Source organism: Hemicordylus capensis, chromosome 6, assembly GCF_027244095.1.
Source record: "Hemicordylus capensis ecotype Gifberg chromosome 6, rHemCap1.1.pri, whole genome shotgun sequence".
Lineage (NCBI taxonomy): Eukaryota > Metazoa > Chordata > Lepidosauria > Squamata > Cordylidae > Hemicordylus > Hemicordylus capensis.
The window spans coordinates 26,793,738-26,821,719 of NC_069662.1; the positions used below are offsets into that span (position 1 = coordinate 26,793,738).

Consider the following 27,982-nt stretch of genomic DNA (forward strand, 5'->3'; position numbering starts at 1 on the left):
TTAGATTACCAAAATGTTTTCTTTATCTACATTTGAACTGATTTTTTCCCACTGTTTAGGAAAAGAACAAGAGTTTCAAGCTATATGGTCAAAATTTAATGAATTGTATGTGCTTTAGAAGGTAAATACACACACACACACACACACACACACACACACACACACACACACACATATATATATATATATATATATATATATATATATATATATATATATATATGCATTGTTTGTTTGTTTTCCCTCTCTTACTTCTTTTTCTTTTCTTTTCTTTTTTTCCATTCAAAGTTTTATATGAAAGTGTTTCAATCTTAGGAGTATCTTAAACTGTAATATTTGTTCTTCAAAATAAATGACAATGACAATGACAATAACACACTGATGAAGTGTGGCACTTAAAAATAAATTGCAGTGAAATACGTGACCAAGTCCATTTGCTGATGCAGGCACTTTTTGGTGTTTAATTCCACAGTGGACTACTCAGTAGGGATGTGCACAAATATTTTTTTTAAAAAATTGATTTGTGCAAAAAAAAAAAACACCCCTGATTTGTTTTGTCTCAAAATCTACCCCCTCCAAATCACCCCAGATTCAATTTGCTTTGATTCAATTTGGATTCAGATTGATTTGAACCACTTAGCAAGGTCATAGGGACACCAAATTTGGGTGGTCGGTAGGTCTCCATAGGTGCCACCTACCACCCAAATTTCAAGGCAGTGGGACACTTGGCTGATATTTAATGATTTTTTAAAATTTTCTACTAATTTTGAAGATTTCTGCCACAGGAAACAATGGGGATTAGAAATTGCCATATCCTAACCCTAACACAGATCCCCAGCTTTCATTTCTTAAAAAGCTAAGCTCTAGCCCTTGTAGAAGTGGAGTTATGGAGCAAAATGTGCTGTCATTTTTCAAGAGTTTGGATTCTTTGGTGTATAATAACTTTTCCTCATAATGAATCCCTGTGAGGATTCATTGCACACTTTCATTTCTTCTGTTCATTTTGACTGTCACTGGACAGTACCAAATATCAACTCCCATTGCCAACTACACTCCCCCTCCACAACTGCTAGGCAGTGGGGTACTCATTTTAATTTTTAGGAATATTGAAATGTTTAGATTCTTTGGTGTCTAATAACTTTTCCTCATATTGAATCCCTATGAGGCTTCCTTATATGCCTTCATTTCTTCTGTTCATTTTTACTATCATTGGACAGTGCCAACTGTCAAATGCCATGTGTCAACTACACACACACACACACACACACACACACACACACACACGTACTCAGTTTATTTCAAAGGTATTATTGAAGTGTTTAGATTCTTTGGTGTCTTCATTACACACCTTCATTTCTTCTGTTCATTTTGACCCCACTGCTTTGCAGGTGTGTGTTGGGGGTGGGGGGATTAATGGCATCCCATGTTTCAATTACCCTGTAACCCACAAGCCACTGGGTACTCATTTTATATTGTAGGATTTTTTGAGGTATAATGAATCCTCATAGGGATTCATTATGAGGAAAGGTTATTAGACACCAAAGAGCCTAAACACTTAAAAATCCTAGAACATAAACTGAGTAGTACCCCAATGCCTTGCGGATGGGAGTGTAGTGTAGTTGGCACATGACAGTTGACAGTCGGCCCTGTCGAAAAACAGTCAAAATGTATAGAAGAAATGAAGGTGTGTAATAAATCTTCATAGGGATTCTTTAAGAGAAAGTGTTTGGACCAAAGAATCTGAACACTTGAGAAATAGTGACCACACATTTTGCTCCATAACTCCACTTATAGAAGGGCTAGAGCTTAGCTTTTTTTTTTTTTTAAAATGAAATCTGGAAATCTGGTTCGAATCTAATCAGGTATGACTTGATTTAGACCAGAATCTAGCCAATGGACCACAGGGGTGATTTATTTTTTCTCCAAATCACCCGAATCAGCTCGATTTGGATACAAATCGATTTGTACTCGAATCAATTTGCACATCCCTACTACTCAGTTACCGGTGCACCATAAAATGAAGAAGACAAGGGACAGTAAGTGGCTTGCACATTAGTTAGCATCTTCATTTGTTAAATCAGACCTACCCAAGTGCAGGTACTACCATGGTGAAGGCCGGAAAATACTGTTCCTGTAGAATCCTTGCTCGGCTGATGGATTTGGAATCAGTGAGGAAGCTGTGGCTGACTAACAAAGTACTGGTGCTACATGAGAAGCACCATTGCTGCTGCTTCTGAGGGCCAGACTAATGCATTGCCGGCATATGTAGGGCGGGGTGAAGTTCAAAGAGCTCCCCTTCCCCAGAGGTGGCCTGTGGCCCCTGAAAATATTCCTGAGTGCTGTATAGACTTCAGGGACTTCTTTGGGGGTGGAATAGAGTACTTTAAAGGAAAGGAGAGGTCATTGAAACTCATCCACCCACATAAGCACTGACATCCGCTCATCTTGAAAGAATGGGTGCTGTGTTGCACAACTCCATGCATAGAGCGCTTACTACCAAGCACTGCTGCCCAGTGACACAGTTACATCACAGGTATTCACATGCATGCTAGGGTGTGGGCAGTGCTCAAGCTTTCTGCTTCCCAATAATTCAGCCGTTCTTGGAATAGATTCATTAGCCCCCATTGTCTTGAAACTTCTGAAAGGATAAGATGTATGTCTTCTACAAGGAGAATGATATGTTCAGACTTTATTTTGAGCATCAACCAGCAGGAAGAAAATACACAAATATCTGTTTATATAATCATGATAGCAGTTTGAGGAGAGAGATATGCTAATATTCATATGTGTGCCAGAAAACCTCTGAGTTTTCTTTTTAGAACAAGGCATTAGAGAAGTTTTTTGTTGGTGTGTCTGAGGAAGCTCTGAGAAAGGAATGTGGAGCTTTCACATGAAGGACAAAGACATGCCCAGGCATTACTTGCTTGTTCCTATCCCAGAAAACAGACCTGGGATTCATGCTGCTCTACTCCCTCCTTGCCAGGGCTAAATGATAAGAAACACATGCAATGGGAAGAGGATTCTAGAGCTGTAATTGGATAGAGGCCTAGGAGGGATGTGGCCACAGCAGTAAGGAGCTTCTCATGGCATGTGATGTGACACTCTCCCTACTCAATATGGAGGCCTCTGTGAGAGAAGCCAGTAGGGATGTGCAAAAAATTATGGGCACAGAACGATCTGTGCCCGAAATGAACAATTTCGGGTGATTCAGGGCCGAACCGAATCACCCCCAATGTCCACCAATATTTTTCAGGTACGAGCCGAATCACCCGAATTTCGGGCATGAAAAATTCAGGTGATTCGGTTCACGGTTGATTTTTGGTGATTTTTTAAAGTTTTAGTGACTTTGGGGCAGTTCGGGGGCATAGCATGGGATCTGGGAAAAAGTAGTGGGGTGGTGTGGTAGTGCCTAATGGGTGCAGGCTACCACCCCAATTTCAGGGGGATTGGGAAAAGGGCTGATTTTTGGTAAATTTCTGAAAATTTCATGTCTTTGGGGCAGATTGGGGCATATTGGGGCAGAAAGTGGGGCCTGGGGCAGAATATTGGGGTGGGGTGGTAGTGCCTAATGGGTGGAGGCTACCACCCCAATTTCAGGGGGTTTGGACACAGGGCTGATTTTTTGAGAATTTTTCAAGTTTTAGTGACTTTGGGGCAGTTTGGGGGCAGAAAGTGGATCTGCCCCAAAATAGTGGTCTGGAGTGGTAGTGCCTAATGGGTGGAGGCTACCACCCCAATTTCAGGGGGATTGGGCAGAGGGCTGATTTTTTGAGAATTTTTGAAGTTTGGGTGTCTTTGGGGCAGATTGGGGGCAGAAAGTGGATCTGCCCCAAAGGAGTGGGGTGGGCTGGTAGATAGTGCCTAATGGGTGGAGGCTAACACCCATCCCCAATTTAAGAGTGATTGGGCAGAGGGGTGAATTTTGATGAATTTATTTGTATGAGGTTTGTCTTCATAAGGTGAAGTGTGCTAAATTGATTACTTCCTCATATTATTCATAGTAAAGGAAAGTGTGAAAAAGTGAAAGTGGGGTCATGAGAGTTGTTTAATTGAAAAATAGCTCATTTGCTATGATAGAATGAGAAGTCACACCTCAGAAAAAGCTTCTGAGGTGTGAATTCTCATTCTATCATAGCAAATGAGCTATTTTTCAATTAAACAACTCTCATAACCCCACTTTCACTTTTTCACACTTTCCTTTACTATGAATAATATGAGGAAGTAATCAATTTAGCACACTTCGCCTTACGAAGACAAACCTCATACAAATAAATTCACCATAATTCACCCCCTGCCCAATCACTCTTAAATTGAGGATGGGTGGTAGCCTCCACCCATTAGGCACTACCACCCCACCCCACTATTTTGGAGCAGATCCACTTTCTGCCCCCAAACTGCCCCAAAGTCACTAAAACTTGAAAAATTCTCAAAAAATCAGCCCTTTGTCCAAACCCCCTGAAATTGGGGTGGTAGCCTCCACCCATCAGGCACTACCACCCCACCCCACTATTCTGCCTCAGGCCCCACTTTCTGCCCCAATATGCCCCAATCTGCCCCAAAGACATGAAATTTTCAGAAATTTACCAAAAATCAGCCCTTTGCCCAATCCCCCTGAAATTGGGGTGGTAGCCTGCACCCATTAGGCACTACCATCCCACCCCACTCCTTTTGCCCAGATCCCATGGTATGCCCCCGAACTGCCCCAAAGTCACTAAAACTTTAAAAATTCACCAAAAATCAGGATTTTGCCCAATCCCCCTGAAATTGGGGTGGTAGACTCTACCCATTGGGCACTACCACCGCACCCCAAAATTTTGTCCCTGGGCCCCTTTTTACCCCCTGAATCGATTCAGATTCAGATTAAATCCAAATCCAAACCGAATCAAGGGTGATTCGGGTGACCCAGATTCGGGCACAAAACAGAACAGGGGTGATTCGGTTCGGGTCCGAGCCGAATCACCCCAAATCCCGAATTGCACACCCCTAGAAGCCAGTGTGCTGGCCAGGGAATGGGGAGGCTTGCATGCCGGGGAGGGGGAAGAATCCCACCCACCACCACCACAACACCCATAAATGGGAAATGGCCACGGGCGTGGTGGTGCGGGAGTGCATGAGTGTGGGGTGTTTGGGCCCTTGTGGGCCCCTTGACCCTCCGGACCCAGGGACATTTGCACCCCCTCATCCAATAGATGCGAGGCCCATGATTTTAAGTGAAGCAAGGGAAAAGGCAGCACCAGCAGGAAAAGTATCAGGGGAAAATTAGTGAGTTCTACCTTGAGACACTCATGGGCTGCAGTCTGTAGAAAAGGTAACAGACACTTTTTTTTTTTAAAGTCCATTCTTCTCATTAGATGTTCCTTGTTGTTCAGTTCAGGCCTCAAAACCATAATATAACATTGTGGAGAAAATATGCAAGCCAGCAAGCCAGCACTGGAGGCTAAGATAGAGAAGATCTCCACAGCTACCATGTATTTCCCTTTTGTGCTCAGATAGGTTGGAACAAAGGAGAGCCACACACTGCAAAAGACCAACATGCTGAAAGTGATGAACTTGGCTTCATTGAAGCTGTCAGGCAGCTTCCTGGAAAGGAATGCAAGAATGAAACAGATAATTGCAAGGAAGCATGTATAGCCCAAGACACAATAAAACATTACCACAGACCCTTCATTACATTCGAGTACAATTTTGTCAATCACGGAGTGCTTATCAGCATCTGGAAATGGAGGAGAAGTTGCCAGCCAGCCAGTACAAATACCAACTTGAAGAAGGGAACAGGATAGAACCATGGAACTGGCCAGTCTTTTGCCCACCCATTTCCTCATCCTGGATCCTGGCTTAGTGGCCATGAAAGCCAGAACAACTGTGATGGTTTTTGCCAGCACACAAGAAACAGCTACTGAGAAGATGATGCCAAAAGCAGGTTGTCGGAGGAGACAGGTCACCTTCCCTGGTTGACCAATGAAGAGCAATGCAGACAGGAAGCAGAGCAGGAGGGAGGTGAGGAGAGTGTAGGTGAGGCTCCGGTTGTTGGCTTTGACAATGGGAGTGTTGTGGTGCTTCATAAAGATTCCTAGAACCAGAGCTGTGATTAAAGACAAGAAAATAGCCATAAAGGCTGAGCCAAGCCCCAGACGTTCTTCATAAGATAAAAAGATAACTCCTTTGGGAATACATGAATCCTGATTTTTGTTTGGATAGTTTTCATCTGTGCATTTGTAACAGTCATTTAGATCTGTAAAAAACAAGATATCATCTCAATCTCCTATATTCTGTAAGTCTCACCAACATACATTACCTTTGCCTCTTACAGATATAAAAGAGAGAATTGCTTTGTGATCCAAATGCACACCAGGTACTTATCTCCCCAACAATGATCTCCCCAACACTGGATCACTCTCTATACATCTAGAATAAAATTCAAAAGTTAGTGTAGGGCAAAAGGCGCATGCCAGTAGGATGGCAATAGGCTTAGTCAGACACATAGTTGTCATATTATCTATGAAATGCTGTGTTGAAAAGGCAGCTATGACATCTTTGTTAAATTCCCTGGAATTAGCAGCTCCTGCATTTCCAGGAGTCTTATATTTCTTAGAGCTACAGGGTAGTGATATCATCTGCACAGTATGAAATAACTTAGGATTCGTGTTAACAGCATAAGAAACAGAGCAAAATAAAGTGTGGGGGAGATTAACCATCATCTTTTATTACAGTCACTGATCAGAGATAATATACCACAGAAGATTAATCACAAATTCCATACATATCAAATAATATGCTACCATAGTTAGTACATAGTTGGAGGTTTAGCCAAGGAGGACGATCTACATATATTACAGTTCAAAAATACATTTCAAATTACAACTTATCCACATCTATCTGAGTACACTTATTTAATCCATTAACGTTCTCAGCCTAACCTACTTCACAGCGTTGTTGTGAGGAGAAACCTAAGTATGTAGTACACCGCTCTGGGCTCCTTGGAGGAAGAGTGGGATATAGAATCAAATAAATAAGTGAGTAAGTAAGTGTTACCTTCAAACCAACCATTACATTGAACAAGAAGTCACCTCGTGGCAAATTCTATTTGCAAGAAGGCAGAACTTGGCTACATTGGTCGAAATCCTTTCATTCTGGTCAGACAATAAGTAACTTAAGTAAAAGTGTGTGTCCGTGTGTGTGTGTGGGTGTGTGTGTGTCGGGGAGAGATTACTAAACCCACAAAGAAAGAGACTGGAAATTGAGCTTCAAGGTGCCTGCTCAGACAATCAATTAAATAAGCAATACTGGTGGCTGGAAAAGTGAGGAAGAAAGGAATACAGTAGGAAATGCTTCTTGATCTATTGCCAGTGAGTCAACAGTTGCACTCCTGGTTTGTTTGCACAAAAGTTGCACAAGAAGAATTGTGTATAGCTTTCCATTATTCCCTTCAACATGTATGGACTGAGGAAGAGGTTTCCACAACCTGGAGGCATGCCACTGATTGTAGTAGTAGGCCCTGTTGGACCAGCAGAATGCTAGTCTGGAATGCAAGCTCCCAAATTAGTGAAATTATCTGGTGCAACATCCCAGGTTCCTTGAACCTGTTCACTCAATCATAAACAAAAACTATGCCACTGAGGTGTCCCAACCACAAATGTCCCAACCACAAATGTCAGACACAACAGTTAAGAATGTGTTCTTTCCTCTTATAAGCCTCTTATCCATCCCATCCCTCCTGAAAATGCCCATTGAGTTTTAAATACTAAAGAAAAACAATGCATCCATGATACTTGGAATTGCCTTGAGACATTAGTATGAGGCAGTAGGGATGTGCAAACCGGTTTGAATTTGAACCGGTTAGGTTCCACAGTTCAAATTTGAACTGAACTAGGCATTGGGTTTGACCTGCCAGTTTGAATTCTAAGCGAACTGAGCCTGGTTTGTTTCAAACTGGTTCAAACTGGTTTGAACCTCCAAAACTGAGCTGAGTGGTAGGCATCCATGGGTGACAACTACCACCCAAACCCCAAAGCAATTGGACACTCTGATGATTTTAATATTATTATTATTATTATTATTATTATTATTATTATTATTATTATTATTATTATTTAAAAATAATATTATTATAGTGCCCCCAAGACAATCAGACACTTCTCTGATTATTGGTGAATTTTTCAAATTTTTCAAAATTTCCCATAGGGAATAATGGAAATTTGAGGCAGCCCCAACCCCCCCTTTGGGGGGTGCCAAGGCACCCCACAGTGGGTCTGGGGGAATGGCAGGATTGGCCTCAACCCCCCAGGCACCCCCGACAGGAATTATTGTTATTTATTTATGCATTTTTAAAGAATTAATTTTTTGCTGCATAGACACGCATTGGCTCCATAGGAAATAACAGAGTGCCTTTTCATCTACTGACCTTTATTGCTTACTGCTCTGAACTGAGTTCGGGTCACAGCAATTAAGCTATTAAGGTGAAAGGGAACACAACGTTCTTTCTGAATGGAAAGGTTGAAGCAATGGTTTCCTGTGGGGTCAATTCATGTCTATGGAGCCAAAAATTAATTCTTTAAAAATTAATGGTTAATCAACAATAAATCCTATCAACATTGGGCTGCCTTGGGAGGATAGAGGATGGATCCCTATGGGAGGAATAAAAAATGATTTCCCCCCCCAAATATTCACAAATAATCGCAGGAGTCTCCGATTGCTTTTCTGTTCAGTGGGTGGTAGGCACCCCTGGATACCTGCCACCCACCCCAGCTTTTTTTGCCCCTAGGTACTCCACATAGGGAATAATAGGCAATAATAAAGAATTTCAAAAATTCTTTAAATATCGTAGGAGTGTCTGATTGCTTTGGGGTTTGGGTGGTAGTTGGCCCCCATGGGTGCCTATCACCTAACCCAGTTTTTTTTTTTTTTTTTTGGCTTAAACCAGTTCAAAACAGCTTGAACCCATTTTGAATTCCAACTGAACCAAACGAGGGTTCGAGCAAAACCAAAACCTAACCCCCACACCCCGTTTTGAACCTGGTTGAATTGGTTGAATTTGAACCAAAGCAGGCAAACCGCTTTTGTGCACATCTCTATGAGGAAGTATATAAATGTAACAAACAAACAAACAAACAAACAAACAAACAAACGTATCCATAATTTTCTATATACATTCATTCCCCTTGGTTAACACAAACATGACTGAAATAGTTGTATGATATATTTCTTACCCATCTGGTTTGAAATCTTCCCTTCTGGACATGGGATGCAATCATAGCAGCAAAATGGCTCCCCCTCCTTCACTCTCTTGCTAAAGCCAGGATGGCAACTCTCAGTACACAGTGAAAAAGGTTGTGTCTAATGGGGGGGGGGAGAGAATGATAACATTGAGAATAATGAGTTTTGAATCCTCAAGTTTCTGGGGCATGTACCCATAATAGTTGGTTGAGGGTTTCTCAATGCCTACTAAAGGCTGGGATATAATTTGTAATCTCACATTTTTTATGAATGAAATAGCATTTGGAATGTGCAGAAGGTGATCCCACCAGCTAAATGGAGGGGAACATACATGTGTGTAATGCAAGGCTGCACAATTTTGGCCCTCCTGCTGTTGTTGGACCAGAACTACCATCAACCCTAGCCCTAGTGGTCAATAGGCAGGGGTGATGGGAGTTGTAATCCAACATCTGTAGGAGGACCACAGTTGTGCAGCCTTGATGTAATTAAACAGCATCTGGAAGTTTGGAGTGGGACCCAAAGAGAAAGGTAAAGAGGAAACAGAATGAGTTGGAAGCTTGTTCAATCTAAGTGAATACCTAAAGGGCAGAAATAGCTGGGAATTAACTGCAAGAGGTTGGGAAAGTAAGGACTTTCTGTTGGGATGTGATGTAGGATGGTGGATGTGATGCTTTAGAAGTTTGTGTGCTATTTGTCTTCAATTATGCTCTCTTTGTGTGCATTTAAACATGTTGGTTGCCAAACATGTCCTTCAGGGACATTTTTTGGTGGCACAAAGGGCTACCTGGTGAAAGGAAGATCTTTAAAAAACTACAGCCTACAGTGTGTACCAGTGCTGTGCCAAATTGTACCTCAAACATTCATGCATCTGCCATCTTGAATCATGGTGGATGACCTCATCATAAACACTGAGCTATCCTTATGTGTCCCTACAGCTGTATCAAATTTGGTTCAAATCAGTTAGGTGGTTTACAAGTCAGCCCACTTGTGGTTCAAAGGTTTATGCATCTGCCATCTTCAATTGGGGTCAGGAGCAGAGCCAGCCAAATGGCAACCTGTGTTAAGCCCCATCATGTGCTCGGGGGCGTGGCTCAGGCTCATAATCTTGAGCGAGCGCTCCCCATTTCATTTCAGGCAGCACTTGCTGCCTGAACACATTTATTTCCCTTCCTCTCCCTTCAGCGGGTGACATCATGTGCAACGGGAGCTCCAGAAGCCCGTTCATTGGTGGCCCAGGTTCTTTTAACCTGTTTGCTCAATGATGACTCCGCCCTAGATTGTGGTGGATGACATAATCAAAAACTATGCCATTGAGGTGTCCCTATATGTCCCTACAACTGTAATCAATTTGATTCATATTGGTCCAGGCATTGTGAAGTTGACTGGGGGGCACACACACAAACACATAGTCACATGGACCCACAGATGGAATATCAGGTGATCGCATAAGCCTACTGCAAAGGAGAGGACAAGACCATTCAGTGGTGTCCTCGGTAAGAGTCCATGTGTGTGCTGCCTGCTCCTTCTGCTGTAAACTGCCTGCTCCTTGCTTCCCCTGTGGGATTGTGGCCAAAAGGAAGAGAAAAGACAAAAGACTTGGTTCAAATAAGCAAATAAAGTTTGCTTAAGTGAAAAAAGTGAAAGTGGAGTCATGAGAGTTCTTTAATTGAAAAAAATTTCATTTGCTATCATTGAATGAGAATTCACACCTCAGAAGTTTTTCTGAAGGGATGTTATTCCCTTATTTTCTGAGGTGTGAATTCTCATTCAATGATAGCAAATGAGATTTTTTTCAATTAAAGAACTCTCATGACCCCACTTTCAGTTTTTCACACTCGCATTTACTATGAATATGATGAATGAATCAATCTACCACAAAGCACTTTGTGAAGAAAAACCTCAGAAAATCAACAAAATCCAGCCCTCTGGCCAATCACCCTGAGACTGGGGACGGGTGATAGTCTCCACCCATTAGGCACTATCTACCAGCCCACCCCACTCTTTGGGGGCAGATCCACTTTCTGCCCCCAATCTGCCCCAAAGACACCAAAACTTCAAAAATTCAAAAAAAAATCATCCCTCTGCCCAATCCCCCTAAAATTGGGGTGTTAGCTGCCACCCATTAGGCACTACTACTCCACCCCACCCTTTTGGGGCAGATACACTTTCTGCCCCCAAACTGCCCCAAAGACACAAAAACTTCAAAAATTCCCCCAAAAATCACCCCTTTGTCCAATCCCCCTTAAATTGGGGTGGAAGCCTCCACCCATTAGGCACTACCACCGCACCCCACTCTTCTGCCCCAGGCCCCAAAATCGGCCATGAGCCAAATCACCTGAATTTTTCGGCCCTGAAATTCGGGTGATTCGACTCGGCCCCGAAAAATATCGGGAGACATCAGGGGTGATTCGGTTCAGCCCCGAATCACCCGAAATTGCTCATTTCAGGCACAGATTGATCTGTGCCCAAAATTTTTTGCACATCCCTAAAATCAACTTTTCCTTCCAGGAATAACATACCGATGTGAGATCAAGGCAGAAAATAGCAGAGAGCACTATAATGCTTCAATGAAAATAACATAAGAAAATGAGTGGAGAATCATTTAATGGACAGAGAGTTTTGAGAGAGAGAGAGAGAGAGAGAGAGAGAGAGAGAGAGAGAGAGAGAGAGAGAGAGATGGATTTGTCCAGAGGATATTCAGAAGCAGAAGTAGTAGTATGAATGAATAAATGAATGAATGCATGAATAGCTGTATTATGACCATTGATTAGAAGTGCATACAAACAAATAATACTACATTCAGATAAGAATTCAGTCATACAGAGTACACCAACATAGTAGCATCTTGTAGTGGAATCTAGGAAGCAGAGCTAGAAGTTAGCTGCTGGCAGATCTTAACAGCAGCTGCAAAAAATCTGGCAGCATTGTGGGTGATAAAAGGCTCCCTATCTGCAAGAAGGCGTATAGCATAAGCAGTTCAGCTGGGAAAATGTGATAGCAGGGGAGAAATAAGATTATGCTATCATTGTAAAATATGTAAAATGTAAAAAAAAAAATTATTATAAAAAGAGCAAAACAACAGCACATGGTAGACAGATTTGGTTTCACCTGAGCCACAAGAACAAATTCGACTGGCCAAAGGAATGTTCAAAAACCTTCCAGATAAAACTACTGAAGTTATCCTGGTCTGAGAAACACCCTGTGATGGCACGTTAGAGAAAGTGACAGTAGGTAGCTAACAGGTTCCAAGCTAAAGTCACCAAGGCCACCTCTTATGGTCTCTGAAATGGAGCTTAAATCATTCTGGTGTTCAATGTCCTTGGTGATTTTTCTCCTTGGCTTGATTGCGATCTAATAATGACAAATATTCAGTAGAAAAGCCAAGTGATGACAATCTGCCCAATAGTGCTTGTCTCCAGGTGGATTGAAACCTATCGGCCAGCACAAGGGGTATTAGCCCCAGAGGGGAGGAATGGATCTTGAGACAATAATTGAGGATTAAAATCTATGCTTTTGTTTCCACCCTCTGTAGGCCCATTTCCAACCTCAATGCTGAGTTGGAAATACATCGAGGGGCCTTAAATACTGCTCTAATAAACTTAGAACTGTCTCCCATGTCCTATAATCAGATTAAGTGTCCAGTTGTGAGCCATATAAGAGTTGAGATGATGATTCAGCAGCAAGTAGCTTTAACGCTGCAGGGATAACCTCTCTACCTTTGCAGTGAAAGAATCTTAATGTTGCTGATGCACTCCTTTGTGCCTGTTGGGCAACATTGTCCATGTGGGCCTTCCATGATCCATTGGCTTGAAAAACCACACCCAAATATTTAAAAGTATTGACCTGCTCTATACAATGACCTTCTATCTAATAATTAAGTCTCTTGGGCCTCTTGGCAAAGACCATCACTTTGGATATCTGGAAATTAATTACCAGCTGATTGTCCTTGGAATAATTAGCGAGGAGACTAAGCACCCTCCTAAGGCCCGCTGGAGTTCGTGAGAGGATGGCATCATCATCTGCATACAGCAAGATTGAGATAGCTATTCCCCCAATAGTTGGGGGATGTAGCACTGGATCAGAGAAATGTTGGCTAAGCTATTTAGGTAAAAATTGAACAGGGAGGGAGTCAAAATGCACCCTTGTTTAACTCCTTTGCTGGTAGTTATTAGATGTGAAAGTGAACCTTGAAGGCTACATCTCACTCTCAAACTAGTGTTCTCGTAAAGTTTCTGAATGAGAAAAAGTTATCAATATTAGTTTCCCTGAGTTTTTCCCAGAGGCTTATCCTTGAGGTTGAATCAAAGGCTGCTTTAAAATCTACAAAGGCCACATACAAGGAGGACTTGAGTTTGTTGCTGTATTTCTCAATCAGATGGTATAATATCAGGGCATGTTTGAGCACCCCCTTCTAAAACCAGCCTGTTTATTGCCACCAAATACCTTCATTTTCCATCCAGTCTTGTAACTTCCAATCTAAATGCCTGGAATAAAGCTTACTCGCAACACTCATCAGGCTAATTGGGCAATAATTGGCAGGATCACATCTGTCCCCTTTTTAAACATGAGCACTATTATGGCTATGCCCCAGTCTTCAAGTATATACCAAGCTTCAGAGGCGTAACTAGGGAAAACGGCGCCCAGGGCAAGCACTGAAATTGCGCCCCCCCCTCTGAAATTGCGCCCCGCCGGTGGCGAGCCCTGAACACTCCAGCCATCGCCGCCGACCTCCCCCCGCCCCGCCCCCCGCTGCCCTTCGCTGGTGGTGTGGGTGATCCACGGGTGGGGTGGGTGAGCAAGGGCCAGGGGTCCTCCTTCCACCCTGCAGCAGCGGGCGGCGGCTACCCAGCCAGCCAAATGCCTGGCAAGGCAAAAACTTTGAGCAAGCAGCGGCATGCAAAGCCCTCTCGCTGCCACCCCTCGCTAGAATCTTTCCAGCAAACTGGAGTCTGCACGATGAGAAACTTCCCGCCTAAGGCTGTGCTCGCCACCAGCCATCCCCACTCCCCCCCACCCATCTCATCTCCTGAGCTAAAAGTCTTAACAACAACAACAACAACAACAACAACAATGCAGTCACTTGATTAAAGAGAACTGTCTATTCGCCTACTTACAAAAAGCCAAGTCTTGGATGTCAAGATTAAAGCAAAGTTAGGCCATTTTCAAAAGCAATTAAAATCGTTTCCAATATCTCCACATTTATAAAATGAATGTAACCTATTATGGCTAGAATATGGATTTGATTTGTTTTAAATTATTCTCTGTTTCTCTCTCATATTTACATTATACACATTTATGATGCGCACAGAACCAAGTTCTACACATGTTCACTTGGAAGCAAGTTGCACTGAATTCAACATAACCCCTTTCCCTCTACGTGTGTACTAGCTTGAAGCCTTAAGAAACCCCTATGCTCTGCAAGGAATCCTCTCCAACAGGAAGGATGTTTTCACAAATGACACCAAGAACACCTTTTATTTAGAATATGCTACTTGTCAATATTTAGGCAGGGCAGGGCACACCAGGCAGTCATTTTCAGAGTCTCTTATACTGTGAGAGATCCTGCCTCTTACTTTGCCTCTCATCTTTAAAAAATAAAACCACAGAGCCTCCCAAAATACGCAACAGGCAACCTCCCCCAGCCTTCCTTTCAATAAAACACGTGCTAAGGGCAACACAGCATTTCCTTGTGTAGAGGGGGGAAGGAAATCAAAGCAGCACACCTTGAGTCCACTCTACAAGCGGGCTAACTTCCACCAGAGCAGCATCAAAAGAGTTTGCTTCCCCTGAAGAGCTGTCTCGTCATCATCCTTGGAGGTTTGCCGCTCACACTCCACGTAAACGCAGCCCACTCCCCACCTGAGTGCTCTCCGGGTACACATTCAGTTTGAGACTTCTTTGAAGAAAACAGTCCCAAGAGCACTGCAGCCAAATACGCCCCTCCATTCCGTCTCTTCCCGCCCCGCCTTTGTGTGTGTTTGCCTGCCGCCACCCCCCCGCCCCACCCGCATCCGACTCACAGCAAGCCCTTCAGCCCTGCAACGGCGGCGCTTACCCCCAAGAGACGCTGTAGCACAACAAGTCCCTTCCGAATGACAGCCAAGCCGGGGCTCCCTTTGGCGTCACTGGGCGTGTGAGGCTGCGTGTGGGAGTGGTGTGGGGAGGTATGCATTATCCATTCCTGAGCAGGACCGGCCGGCGGCTGCTTGCTTGCCTGCCTGCGCGTCCGCCCGCCCTGCTTGTTTGGCGTGGACAGGGCATAACTATGAACTGCACAGGCACGCCTTAGTTGGTAAGCGACGCCGGGCCAGACGGCAGGCCTCGGCATCACTCTGCTGCTGCACTCGGTGGGTGGGTGGTGCCAGGACCAGGGGAGGGGGGAGGGGGACTGCTCTGAAAAAAAAATCGAAAAAAATTTTTTTTGGCAAAGGCTGGGGATAGGCGGGGGCACTTTTTGGCGCCCCCTGCCAAGTGGCGCCTGGGGCACGTGCCCCCCTGCCGCCCCATCGTTACGCCCCTGCCAAGCTTGATCTATACATGTAAAGAGAGCTGCCAACACAGGAGCCCACCAATCTGCATTAAGCTTAATCATTTCAGGAAAGATGCAATCACAGCCCAAGGCCTTGCCTGCTTTTAAGGAATCAATAAGCTTCTTGACTTCAGCTACTGAAACAATTGGCCATTCTGGGAATGGGTCATTTTTTAAATCTAATGGGACTAGTTCCTCCTCATAGAGGGCTCTAACAGGTATTGCCCATTCTCCATAGGGACCTGTCTGGTCAAATGGGAGAGGTAATGTTCTGAGAAGCCAGCTGTAATACACCAAAAGAGAGGGGAAGTTGTAGGCATTCTTCCTTTTTCTCATCCTCTTCTTCCTATACCACATTTCAACAAAACAAGTTTTCAAAGCAGTTTACATTGAAAAACAAGTTGTTCTAGTAAGAACTAATCTGTCTACTCGCCTTTCACTATCTCTACAACTGGACTAAATTTGCTCCAAATCTGTTAGGCAGTTCACAGGTTAGCCCACTTGCTCCTCAAATGTTCACGTGTTTGCCATCTTGAGATGTGGTGGATGACATCATTACAATCTTAACCTTTGAGGTCCCCCTACACCTGTACCAAATTTGGTCCAAATTGGTTCCCACTTGCACCTTCAATATTCATGAGTCTGCCATCTTGGATCAGGGTGGGTGACATCATCACAAACTACACCATTGAGCTTTCCCTATCTGTCCCTACACCTGTGGCAAATTTGATTCAAATTGGTTAGGCAGTTCGCAAGTTAGTCCTCACATGCCTTAAATGTTCACATATCCACCATCTTGAATTGGCTTGGATGACATCATCACAAACTATGCCACTGAGGTGTCCATGTGTGTAATTCACTACAACTGTACCACATTGGTTCAAATCGGTTAGAATGTCCACAGGTTAGCTTACTTGTGCCCCAAATGTTCATACATCTGCCATCTCGAATTAGAATGGATGGCATCATCACAAACTATGCCATTGAGGTGTCCCTATGTGTCCCTATAACTGTACCCTGTTTGGTTCATATTGATCTAGGCATTGCGAATTTGATGGGATACGATAGTTACTGGTGGTACACAATGATATTAATGTGCTGCTAAGTTGGCCATGCACAGAAGGGGAAAAGAATGTATCTTTTTGATGGTCCATGATTGCTGGAAGTGTGTTGGAGCATTGGGATTAATGCATCTTTTGGAATGAATTCTTTGCATGATTGATAAGACTTCTGCTTATATACTCTATATACACCCATAATCGGGGCTCTCTCATCTCATGATAGACAGCCAGCATGTCATGATTAATAAAGCTTTGAATCTGATGGAACAGTGTGGCCTCTCCTCACTAAAGAAGCTCTAGGAATAAGTTTTCTCTGACATTGCCCTGTAGGATTGTAGTCCAGGATCCTGCCTATCCCAGGATCCTTCATCGGTGTGGTAGTGGTGGATGGGTATATTTAATTTGGCTTCTGTTTTAAATACCGGGTGAATTTAGTTTTAAAGTGTCTGGGATTGTCTCGAGATGCAGAGATAGGGTCATACCTACTGATTATGGGCAGCTATTCCAGTGGTGGTGGGGAAGAGAAGTAAGAAAGGAAGGTCAGCAGGCTGCTGCAGGGGAAGGGAAATCAGAAACCTAATTCTGGTTACCCCTTTTGGCTGTCCTGCCAGTTCTTTGACTTTGGGGAGCAGTGTCAACCAACCACAGAGCCTCATCTTGCTCCTTTGTAATGCCTTGTAGGTCCAGAATAAGCCTTAAAAAAGCCATGATCTGATTCTAGATGAAGGGCCTGACGTAGTATGTATCCCAGAGACTTGGTTCTGGGAGGCCTGTCTGGTCCCAGCTTCTCCCTCCATGGTACTCTGTTGAGGAGCAGGTAAGGGGACATGGTCGGGGAGGTGGATTGGCTGTGGTCTATAACAACTCCCTTAAAAGGATCCCTGACCATAGTAACTATCTGCTCATACTTTGTTTGTTTGTTTGTTTGTTTGTTTGTTTGTTTGTTTGTTTGATATACTGAGGAACTCCAAAGGCTCTAGGCAGTTCACACAAATAAATACAACAAAAATAGAACAAAAAGGCTGTTCAAAACCTTTGCTCCAGAGGGGTGAAAATAGTAGCGGCCTTGCCTTCTGCACCTTAAGTTTAAAAGGGACTGTCCCTCTTAACTTTCGTTCTAGGTCTGAGAGTGGCCCTGGTGCTTCTGGGAATGATTGTCTTCTCTGAGGCTGCAGCCGTGGCAGCTTTGATAATTCATTATGTGTTTCACAATTTTATGAACTCGATTATGAAATAGTGGACTTATATTTATTTTGCATTTTTCGGCTAGTCTTTATTAGACAGAGATAAGCATAGAACAAATGTTTTAATTGATTTCAAATTTGCATCAAATTCCAAAAATACATTTTGAATTTGAATTGAATTTGAATCTGGTCCAAAAATTGGATTCAATTTTGAATTGATTCAATTCAGATTTGAATCAATTTGACCCTGTTTTGGCACCTTTCAAACCAATCAGGTTGCCTGATTTTTAAAAATAACATCTCTCAAGTTGAATTTGAATAGATTCAAGCCAAATTCTGAAATTTCAACTTGAATTCAAATAGAATGGCCTTTTAAAGGGGTGATTCAATATCAATTTGAATCACTGGAATCACCCAGATTCAAGTCATATCAATTCAAATTCAAAACAATTTGCACATCCCTCTTTAAAGAAATAATGAGAGGAGGAGAAAAGAGGTGAGCTGCAGGTCACCTGTGGGAGCCCAGAAAGGGCTAGAAGAGACATCTCTGTTGGGGAAGAGGAGGATCAGGGTGATAAGCTACCTCCTTCCCTGCCATAATTGATCCATGGGGTGAAGAGAAAGAAACCCCAACATCAGTGAAGTTTCCAATATTTATTATTACCAATTATGAAATACTATTAACTGTAGTTATGGAAGTCTTGTCATTATTTTATAAAACATTTTAAAGGGAATATTTAAATCAGCTGAACACTATCCAATGAAATTAACTTGTCTCATCCATACTAAGATTTCCTGTTCATTTAAACTAGATTTCCCCAATTTGGGGTTACCTGGTTAAACCAGCCGTGCCATGTTATGGTATCATCATTGATGTTGAACACTTGATCTGGAGCAGCCTGAGGATCCATCTGTCCAACTTTCACTCTATGAAAAGACTGATTTTTGAAAACAATCCAGTTGGTAATATCCAATCCAGCTGCTATCTCTCCATTCTGGTTAAAGGAAACAGTGTCCCCTGCACTGCTGTTGAATGCAACACCTCTCAGGAAATGATGCAGCTACATTAAAGAGTAAAAGGCAAGCATTTTTAAAAGACTGCCACTGGAGCTTTCAAACACTTATCTACTAGCATCTATAGTATTACATCCTGATCAGTGATGTCACGGGCTTGAAACACACTATTTCGACAGTGCAGGAGAGCTGGAGCACCTCACAGTTCTCAAGAGTTGCTGGGCCAAACAGACAGGCCCAGTGGTCACTACTTCTTCTGCTACCGCTTGCCGCGGCGGAGGGGACACCTGCTCGGTTCACCCCACCCCCTGACCGCCACTCAGCTGTGCACATGGTGGCTGAGATTGTGGGGGGATTGGAGGTCTGGTGTGCTGGGTGTGGGGTGGTGGCAGGAGGCCTCACAAAGCAGGCTTTAAGGGGGACTTACAGTGGAGGGGGCATGCAGTGTTACAGTCTGGGCATCAACATTACCAAGTGTGCCACTGAGCAGAGCAACAGCAGCAAAGAGTTGAAGCTTGGGGGTGCAAAAGAAAAACAAACAGCACAGCACCCAGTTATTAAAGCCATTGCAGGCTGGCTACAAGGAATAAGAAAAAATGCATAAAGTGGGGGGGGGGGGAATTAAAGCAGCACCCAGTTAAAGACACTGGGACTTCTGGTACAGTTAAAAACAATAGGTGGTGATGGGGAATCAGCACAGCACCCAAGCTATTAAACTCACTGGGGGCTGGATAAAAGTGAGATGAAGAAAAAATCTAAAGAAGGGGGGGAAATCATTTTGAGCTCAAATAACTTGAAAAGGTGCATTTTGAGCTCAAATTGATTTGATTTGAATCATTTTGCAAATCTAAACTTGAGGGTGTTCTGCCATTAATTATTATTAATAAAATATTTGTAAATTACTAATTATATATTATAATGCTAGTTAGATAAATAATAACATCAAATTATTAAAAATATGAATACTAATAAGTTTTAACAGCAGAAGTAGCAATATTTTGATAACATGTTTCAACAAAAAGCAGTTTACAAAGACTAACAACAACAACAACAACAATAATAATAATAATAACCTGCCACCCCTGTTGGTTCTTTAATTCCAGTCTCTCTCTGTTCACAGCTGCTCTGTGTTTATGCCTAGATGAATACATGGCATGTAAAGCATGGGCTACAGCATAGGCAGCATTGTAGATGCTGTAGCTGTGGCCAGACATCCTCCTTTCAAAAAATTCCCCAGGAAGGCTCTCCAGCTTCTCCTCACCAGTGCAAATATTCCCATCTACATCACCTGGATCTGAATTAAGGAACTCACACTCAAATACTTGCTTCCAGAAGTCACGTATAAAACCATCTCCTCTGATGCTCAAAGGGTTTTTCTTCTCAAGAAATTGGTGAAATCCTGGCAGCTCACTGGAGTGAATTGTAAAGGTTAATGAACCATGGAATATTTCTGTATCCCAGTTCCTTTGGAATATAAAAGCAGTGTGCTCCACCTGGGTTGTTGCTATATACACTTTACCTTTTGGTGTTGCAGCTCCTCTTAATAAGGGCATCCATCTAAAAAAGGCCACAGCATAAGATTCTCCATAGGCAACCAACACATTGGCATTGCTCTTCATGATTCTATCACATATTGCTGATGCATCTTGCAGGCTGACAAAAATATCCATTGTAAAACTTATTGTGGGGAGTCTTTCTATGAAGGCAAAACAAATGCCACGCTGGGAAAACATTGGAACCACTGTTTGTACAAATCTTTCTCCATTGTCGTTATCCATATAAACAACCCCAATCCACGTCCAGTGGAAATGCAGAAGTAAAGAGAGAATTCCCTCATTCTGAAGGGCTTCCTTTGAGACCATCTGGTAGAAGGGAAGTCCTGGGGTTTTGTCATTCATCACTGGAGCAGCACCATAGATGAGCTAAGAAGGGATGTAATGGGGAGAGGGAAACAAAAAAGCAATGTAGGATTCTTGTAGTACTTTCATATGTTGATGACACAGTTGTCCCAGGGCTGTGGAATGCACTTCCTGCTGAGATTGGGGCTGCTCCACCCTGTTGGCTTTTAGGAAACAACTAAAGACACATCTTTTCAGCCAAGCCTTTTAGTTAGTTGGTTTGTTATTATGGGTATTTTAATTTGATCTTTTATGTATTCTAACTGTTTGAAATTCTTGGTTTGTTTTATGCTGTAAACCACCTAGAGACTTGGGCAGTGGGCATTATACAAATCTGCAGAAGGGAGGGAGGAAGGGAGAGAAAGAAAGAAAGAAAGAAAGAAAGAAAGAAAGAAAGAAAGAAAGAAAGAAAGAAAGATAGATAGATGTCGGAAATAAATAAATATATAAATTGGTAGGCTCTTGGGAGGTCTTCTAATCCTATTCCCTCCTCAGTGTAAGAAATGTCTTCAGTATCCTTGACAAATGGCCATCCAGCCTATCACCCTGTTCTGCTGCCACACAGCTCCCAAAGTTTGGACACTCCTCCTAGTAGCTAGCCTAAATTTGCTTTCTTGTAACATCAAACTATTGGGTTGTCAAGGATTCAGTCCAGGGTAGTCTTTATGAGGCAAGGCTACAGTATCTGGGACTACGGGGAAATATGATAGAGGTGTATAAAATTATAGATGGAGTTGAGAGAGTGGACAGAGAGGAAATTTTCCTCCCTCTCTCACAGCTCTTGAACTGGCGGTTGTCCCATGAAGCTGATAGCCACGGAATTTAGGACCCACAAAAGGAAGTACTTTTTCACACAGCACATAATTAATCTAGCTTGGAGTCTTTAAAGGGGGTTAGACAAATTTATGGAGGGCAGGTCTATCAATAGCTACTAGTTTGTTGTCTTAAGACCACCTCCAGCCCCAGTGGAAAAATGCCTCTAAATACCAGTTTGCATGGGAGCAAACTTCTTATGTCCTTATGATGTTGTTAGTAGCCCAGATGCTTAGGGAGAACAGATATGCCTTAAAGGGGCAATACTTTTCCACTGGAATTGGTGAAGCTCTGCCACACAGAACCAGTGCAATAGAAAGTGGCCAGCATGAGATTTGCCAAGTACCCAATGTAGGGAAGACAGAAGAGGAGCCTGGCAGCCCCTGGGCAGCAATGGCCCCTGGCTACTCGCACCCCCATCTCCCTTGGAGCTATGACCCTGCCCACAAATCCCAACATTACATGGTTACTTTTCCCCAGACAAAGTAGTTCTCCTCCCTCTGCTAAATATAAATGAGTCACCACTTAAAGTGGTGCCACGTTTGCCCAAATAGTTGGGGCTTTTGAGGCTCGTTCTGTTTACTTCCGCTGCTCCCAATACTATCATAAGAACATAAGGACAGCCCTGTTGGATCAGGCTCAAGGCCCATCTAGTCCAGCATCTTGTTTCACACAGTGGCCCAGCAGATGCCTCCAAGAAGCCCACAGGCAGGGGGTGAGGGCTTGCCTCGACTCCTGCTGTTGATCTACTGCAACTGGTATTTAGCAGCATCTTGATTCTGAGACTGGAGGTGGCCTATATCCACCAGACCAGAAGCCATTGGTTGACCTTTCCTCCATGACTTTGTCTAAGCCCCTTTTAAAGCCATCCAAGCGAGTGGACATCGCCACATTGTGTGGCAGAAAATTCCATATGTTAATTATGCACTGTGTGAAGAAGTACTTCTTTTTGTCAGGCCTGTGTTCTACCCACAAAATATGTGTTTTAAGTGATATACAAAAGTGTGAAAAAGTCTTTAAAGAGCATAGTCCTACAAGGCGGCTGGGAGTGAGAGATGCGCACATCTTACCTGAGGAATCTTGTAAATATCCAAGATAGTTGCCACATTAAGGGAAATGGGGGAGTCTAGTCCCCCAATAACTGCTATCAGGTTATTCTGGAGGTCACAGTTGTAGTTGGGGACAAACCGCTCCAGTGTGGATGAAAGCAAAATTGTTGCATGATAGGTTGACTTGTCATTGAAATAGCTGTCATAGATGTGGAAACCCAAAGTGACATTGGGTAAGAGCTGAGAGTTTTCATTGATTTCCTTTACTGCAAACTCCAAGGCCACAATGTGCTGGTTATTCTTTGGCACAACACTAGAATGAGATTAATGAAAGTATATTTGTGAAACCACCTCCTCAATTTTCTAAACGATATTCATTATTATTTACTTATACAATTTACAAACTAAGTGAATGTGTGCATGTACAAAAGATCCTGGGCATAGTGTAGATCCAATACATTTTCTAAATAACATTACATTACTTTGCATATAGGCATTCATAGCAATAGCAATAGCACTTACATTTATATACCGCTCTATAGCTGGAGCTCTCTAAGCGGTTTACAATGATTTAGCATATTGCCCCCCAACATTTGGGTACTCATTTTACCGACCTCAGAAGGATGGAAGGCTGAGTCAACCTTGAGCCCCTGGACAGGATCGAACTTGTAACCTTCTGGTTACAGGGCGGCAGTTTTACCACTGCGTCTCCAGGGGCATTCATGTTGAGAATTCAGTCTCTCTAGGTTTATAGGATAGATCTGGATTTAGAGTGCATTAAAAATAAGCATTTTTCAAAATTACCAGATACTTCTATTTAGACCTGCATATATCAATGGGACAACTTTACTTTTACTTTTATATGTTCATATCAGTTAAATCCTCCCTGCCAGAAAGCATGATGCAGGAAAAAGAATAAGGAACCATGCTGGATGAAAGGCACACAATTTTATTGAAAGGAATTAATGAGTTCAGAATGGATAACTCCATCACCATGCAGTGTGCCTTAACCTAGGCTGGGAGTTAGACAACCATATCCTTTCCCGAAACCTTGTGGGCAATACAGCTTGGCCCAGAGCATCAAATCTGTCTGCTGCTGATTCCCACCTTCTCTCATCCTTCCCCAAAGGGGTAAGGGTCCTTTTGTGGACTGCACGCTCTCCCTCAAGATGCTCAGTCTTTGAGCTCCAAAATGGCATCAGTCTGGTATGAGTGTCAATCCTAGCCTCTTAAAGGTGCAATGCCTCTAAGAACTGATTGACTTCTCCCCCTCTTCTAAACCAGCCCAAGGGTGATCACTAATCAAACCCTGCTATATCTATCCCCAACCTGAATTGCAGCTTCCCAGAATGGACCAGGAAAAGAAACCTTTTCCACTGTAACAGTTAGCGAGGCTATTCCCACGATCAGGAGAAATCGGGCTAGGGGAGCTTAACTCAATTTCTCCTGACTGTGAGAACCACCGGGCTTGCAGACAAGCCCAGTGGCCTCCAGGCGGTTAACCTGCCAAAGTAACTCTCCCCTTAAACCGGGTTTGCGGAGCGAGCACAAACCTGGTTTTAAAAATCATGAGTAGCTGCGCCGCAGCTCCACGCCGCGGCTACTCATGAGCAGACCCCCAGCAGGAGGCTGAAAAGCAGCCTCCCGGCTCGGGGGTCTCCCCATTATGCCCTGCATGCTTGCAGGGCATACTGGAGCTTCCGGGGGTCGTGCGGCCCACGAACTCCCGAGCCCCTTCCAGCTGCATCACAGAGCCGGCAGTCGTGTAGGTGGTGGGCCCTGCTCGTCTATGGGGAAAGCAGGCTTAGCCCACTCTCGCTGCTTACCTTTCCAAACCGGGTCTCACTGATCATGAGACCCGGCTCAGCCTCTCCTTTCTTCAGTGTCTGGGCCCCTGATCATCTTAAAGCAGTCTTCAGTGCCATCCTTTATTATGAGCCAGAAGAAGCAGAGCTGAGAAGCGTCTCAGTCTGACCATTACAATTAAACAGGCAATCTGAGCTGTGGGCGGTGGAGGGAGGTTGTGGCTTTCTTTGAACCCTGCAACCCTATTTAAATAAAAATAGCCAAGGGTGGCACCTCCCATGCCCAGCTGGGAAGCAAACTGGCATATCTCAAATTTACCTCCTCACATACTCCTGTGCTTTGTTTCTGCTGGCACAGTGCTTCTGGGATTGGGAGAGCTGCCCAGGCAGGCAGCATGTCTTTGTCTCTACTCTGGCCCTGATCCCGACTCCCTCCATTTTCAGTGCATACTGTGAAGGATTACAGTGCATACTGTAAAACATGGCACAGCACAGATCAAGATGCCAAAGAAAATCTGCCTGCACCCAGAGTCCATGGGAGAAATTAGTGAGGAGGAACCCTTGAAAGAAGGATTTCTTAAACTTGGGTCCCAGGCTTGAGAACCACTGCTTAAAAAACCTCTTCACAAATAATACTATCATCAATTCACCTACTATTTCTTTACTATTTGATAAACCCAGTCCAAGAATGTCTCATTATTAAATTCTGTCTGTTCTCTCTATCAAATGGTGATTGGAGTTTCTTGGGGGCAGGGGCTGTGCCATTCAGCATCTTTACAATGCTTAGCACACTCTTGTGATCAATATGTTTTCAAGATCCATCCAAACAGAAATGATCTACATGGGAAGTGTTCTGCATTTTCTGTGCAGCACCTGAGCACCAAGCTGGAAGCTCATCTACATAGGATTTTCATGTAACACAGAACCCCAGTTGAATGGCCCAGCGGTTGCGTGGATGTTATGTCTGAATTTGTGCATTTGGGGTTTGGTGCGGTGATGGAACCTAATGTTCAGCTTTGAAGCTCTGAACCTTCAGTTGTAATGACCCATGGATCCGGCCAGCCTGCAGTCTGTCTGAATTGGTAACTGCAGACTATGTCCCCAAGAAGCGGAGTAAAGGAAGGAAGCTGCTCCATCAACTCTGGTTTGATTGGCTGTATGGACTGTCCTTAATGGAAGAAGGAAGCCCACACTTCCAGTTCCTCCTCCTCTCTGAAGTGTCATTGACTGTAGAGATCAAGCTCTCTGTTATGTCCAAATTGGGACTGGAGAGCAGAGACCCGTGGTTCTGTGCCCCCCTTTCCCCAGGGTTATGCGGGTCCTGCAGTTATGTACGAATATGGTCACTAAGTGTTCTAATAGTGATTGTAGTTCCTTAGGGGCAGAGACTATGTCATTTAGAATCTCTACATTGCCTAGCACACTCTTGTGATCAATATGTTTTCAATTTCCATCTGAATATTAGTGATCTATATGGGAACTGTTCTGCATTTTCTGTACACCACTAAGCTTGAGCACCAATATGGGCTCAAAGGAGGTATTACATGTTGGCAAGGATTTCTCAGGGTTGAATTCTGTGGACTTCACTGTCCACTCATCCACACACACCCTATCTCTAAGAAGCAGCTCCTGAGCACAGTAATGTGAAACATACGGACATTTTCTTCAACAAAGATGCACCCTCACTTTGTCCCCTCTGTGTTCCCCACCACCACATTTAAAAAGGACAAAGGGTCAGGGGTTCTCAAATGTGGGTCTCCAGATGTGGGCCTGGCCATTGTGGCTGGGAATGATGGGACTTGTAGTCCAACATCAGGGGTTTTCATTTGAGAACCCCCTGATTTAAAGACTAACATTGTTTTCAGCATGAGATTTCACAAACATAAATAAATCAGTTTTCAGGCACTACAAGACTCTTTGATATGTTTCCAGATACCCTCTGGAAGTTGGGTGAGAGTTCCTGTTGAAGGATAATAAAGAGAGCAGTCACTAGCAGTATAGGGGGCACCTGCTGCTTTCTAGATGTGCTGGATGATTTGCCAACTTGCAGTTTGTCTGGACATAATAACAATTCTTTTTATACAGGACTTGTTCAAAAGTTCAAAGCACTGGGAGAGCCAGCTCAGAATAGTGAATACACTGACTGGACTGGAGAAAGTGGCAACTCTTACATTTAGCAGGGAGAGAGCAATTGGCCAAGTTCAGCTCCAGGACAGCATTCTGCCAGTGGCTGTTGCGGAGACCTACTTTGTGTTTCTTTTTCTATTGTGAGCCCTTCTGGGACAGGGAACCATTTATTTTACTATCATTTCTTTTTCTGTGTAAATCCTTTGAGAACTTGTGTTGAAAGCTATGAATGTTCATAAGAAGCATTACTAGTTCTGTATTTAAATAGTGTGGGGGGGGCAGAATTAAGGTAACAGCAATCCACTTCATAGGCATATCCCACTCTAGGGACTAACAGAAGGACTGGTGGGGGGAAGGTTAAGTTGGGGTACTAGGCTAGCAAGAAAAGTTGTACCACATATTCCCTATCTTGTCTGTCATTTGAAACCTTTAAGCTCAAACATCCACTTTTCTGCCTTTTCACAGATTCCCTTGCTGCTTTTGTCAAACAATATTGTGTTCTACCAAGAACTTTGCAAATAGTGGTTTGGGTATCACAGTAATTAATCCTGCTGTAGCCTCCCTGTTGGCTCCTGTCCTGTGAAGGGCTTCCTGGGGGCTTTCCTACCTGCTTGTCACAACAAATATATTTTGCTATATAGGAGTTGTAGTTCAAATGTAAACGTTAGAGCTGCCTTGGGCCATATTTGAGAAGAAGCCTTTTCTGATATGGTAATGGTTACATGGGAACGCTTCCAGAGGTACTGCCAGCAGGCTTGGTAGACTGATTATGATAGGTTCATCAGGGCTCTTACCAAACAAAACAAACAAATGTTTTAAGAATGAGAGATGCCAGCAAAATTCTCCTGAGATGAGTTGGGAAATAATTTGGTTAAAGCTTGCTTCATAGAAAGGTGAATGTTCCAGGCCCCCATGTTCATCCCTGACTTGGCTTACAATGCAAGCATTGCTGGTGCCTTTGATCTGTATTAAATTAATGGAGCTCTGTGGCCCCTCCAAGCTGTAGAGCATGTTGATTGTGCCAAAACCAATCCATTTTTCTGATGCTGCAGCATTTAGGATTGTGATGGACAAAAACCAAAAACAAAATAGTAATTATTAAATCCTTACCCAAGAGCTAACTGCATTGGTGCTGGAGGATCTTCACTGAAGTCATTTGATAAGGAGAGAATGAAGGCATGAGAAACCACGGCGCCAATGATGAGATCTCCCTGTTGATGATACTCATGAAGTGGAGGGTGTGGATGATAGACTCTGCATTTTACTATGTGAGCCTTGCATATCATGTC

At 43.4% G+C, this 27,982-nt stretch overlaps 1 protein-coding gene across 1 annotated transcript; it reads right to left on the bottom strand.

The window, feature by feature from the left end:
- LOC128331008 (vomeronasal type-2 receptor 26-like) lies at positions 1-27,979 on the bottom strand. Its single transcript, XM_053264374.1, has 7 exons — positions 27,804-27,979; positions 22,783-23,074; positions 20,075-20,923; positions 18,821-19,048; positions 9,207-9,333; positions 5,274-6,232; positions 1-51 (listed from the first exon to the last, which is right to left on the bottom strand). Exons 1-7 carry the CDS (start codon positions 27,977-27,979, stop codon positions 1-3), a joined length of 2,682 nt encoding a protein of 893 aa, XP_053120349.1.
- Between the last annotated feature and the right edge of the window lie 3 nt (positions 27,980-27,982).

Bases quoted from the DNA above. Each gene is read 5' to 3' on its own strand.
- LOC128331008 (XM_053264374.1), bottom strand. From the start codon at position 27,979: ATGATATGCAAGGCTCACATAGTAAAATGCAGAGTCTATCATCCACAC. The intron at 19,049-20,074 runs GTTATTATTATT...TCTTTAATGTAG, and splicing joins AGAACCAACAGGGGTGGCAG to CTGCATCATTTCCTGAGAGG. The intron at 9,334-18,820 runs GTAACCCCAAAT...CCCCCCCATTAG, and splicing joins GGCACGGCTGGTTTAACCAG to ACACAACCTTTTTCACTGTG.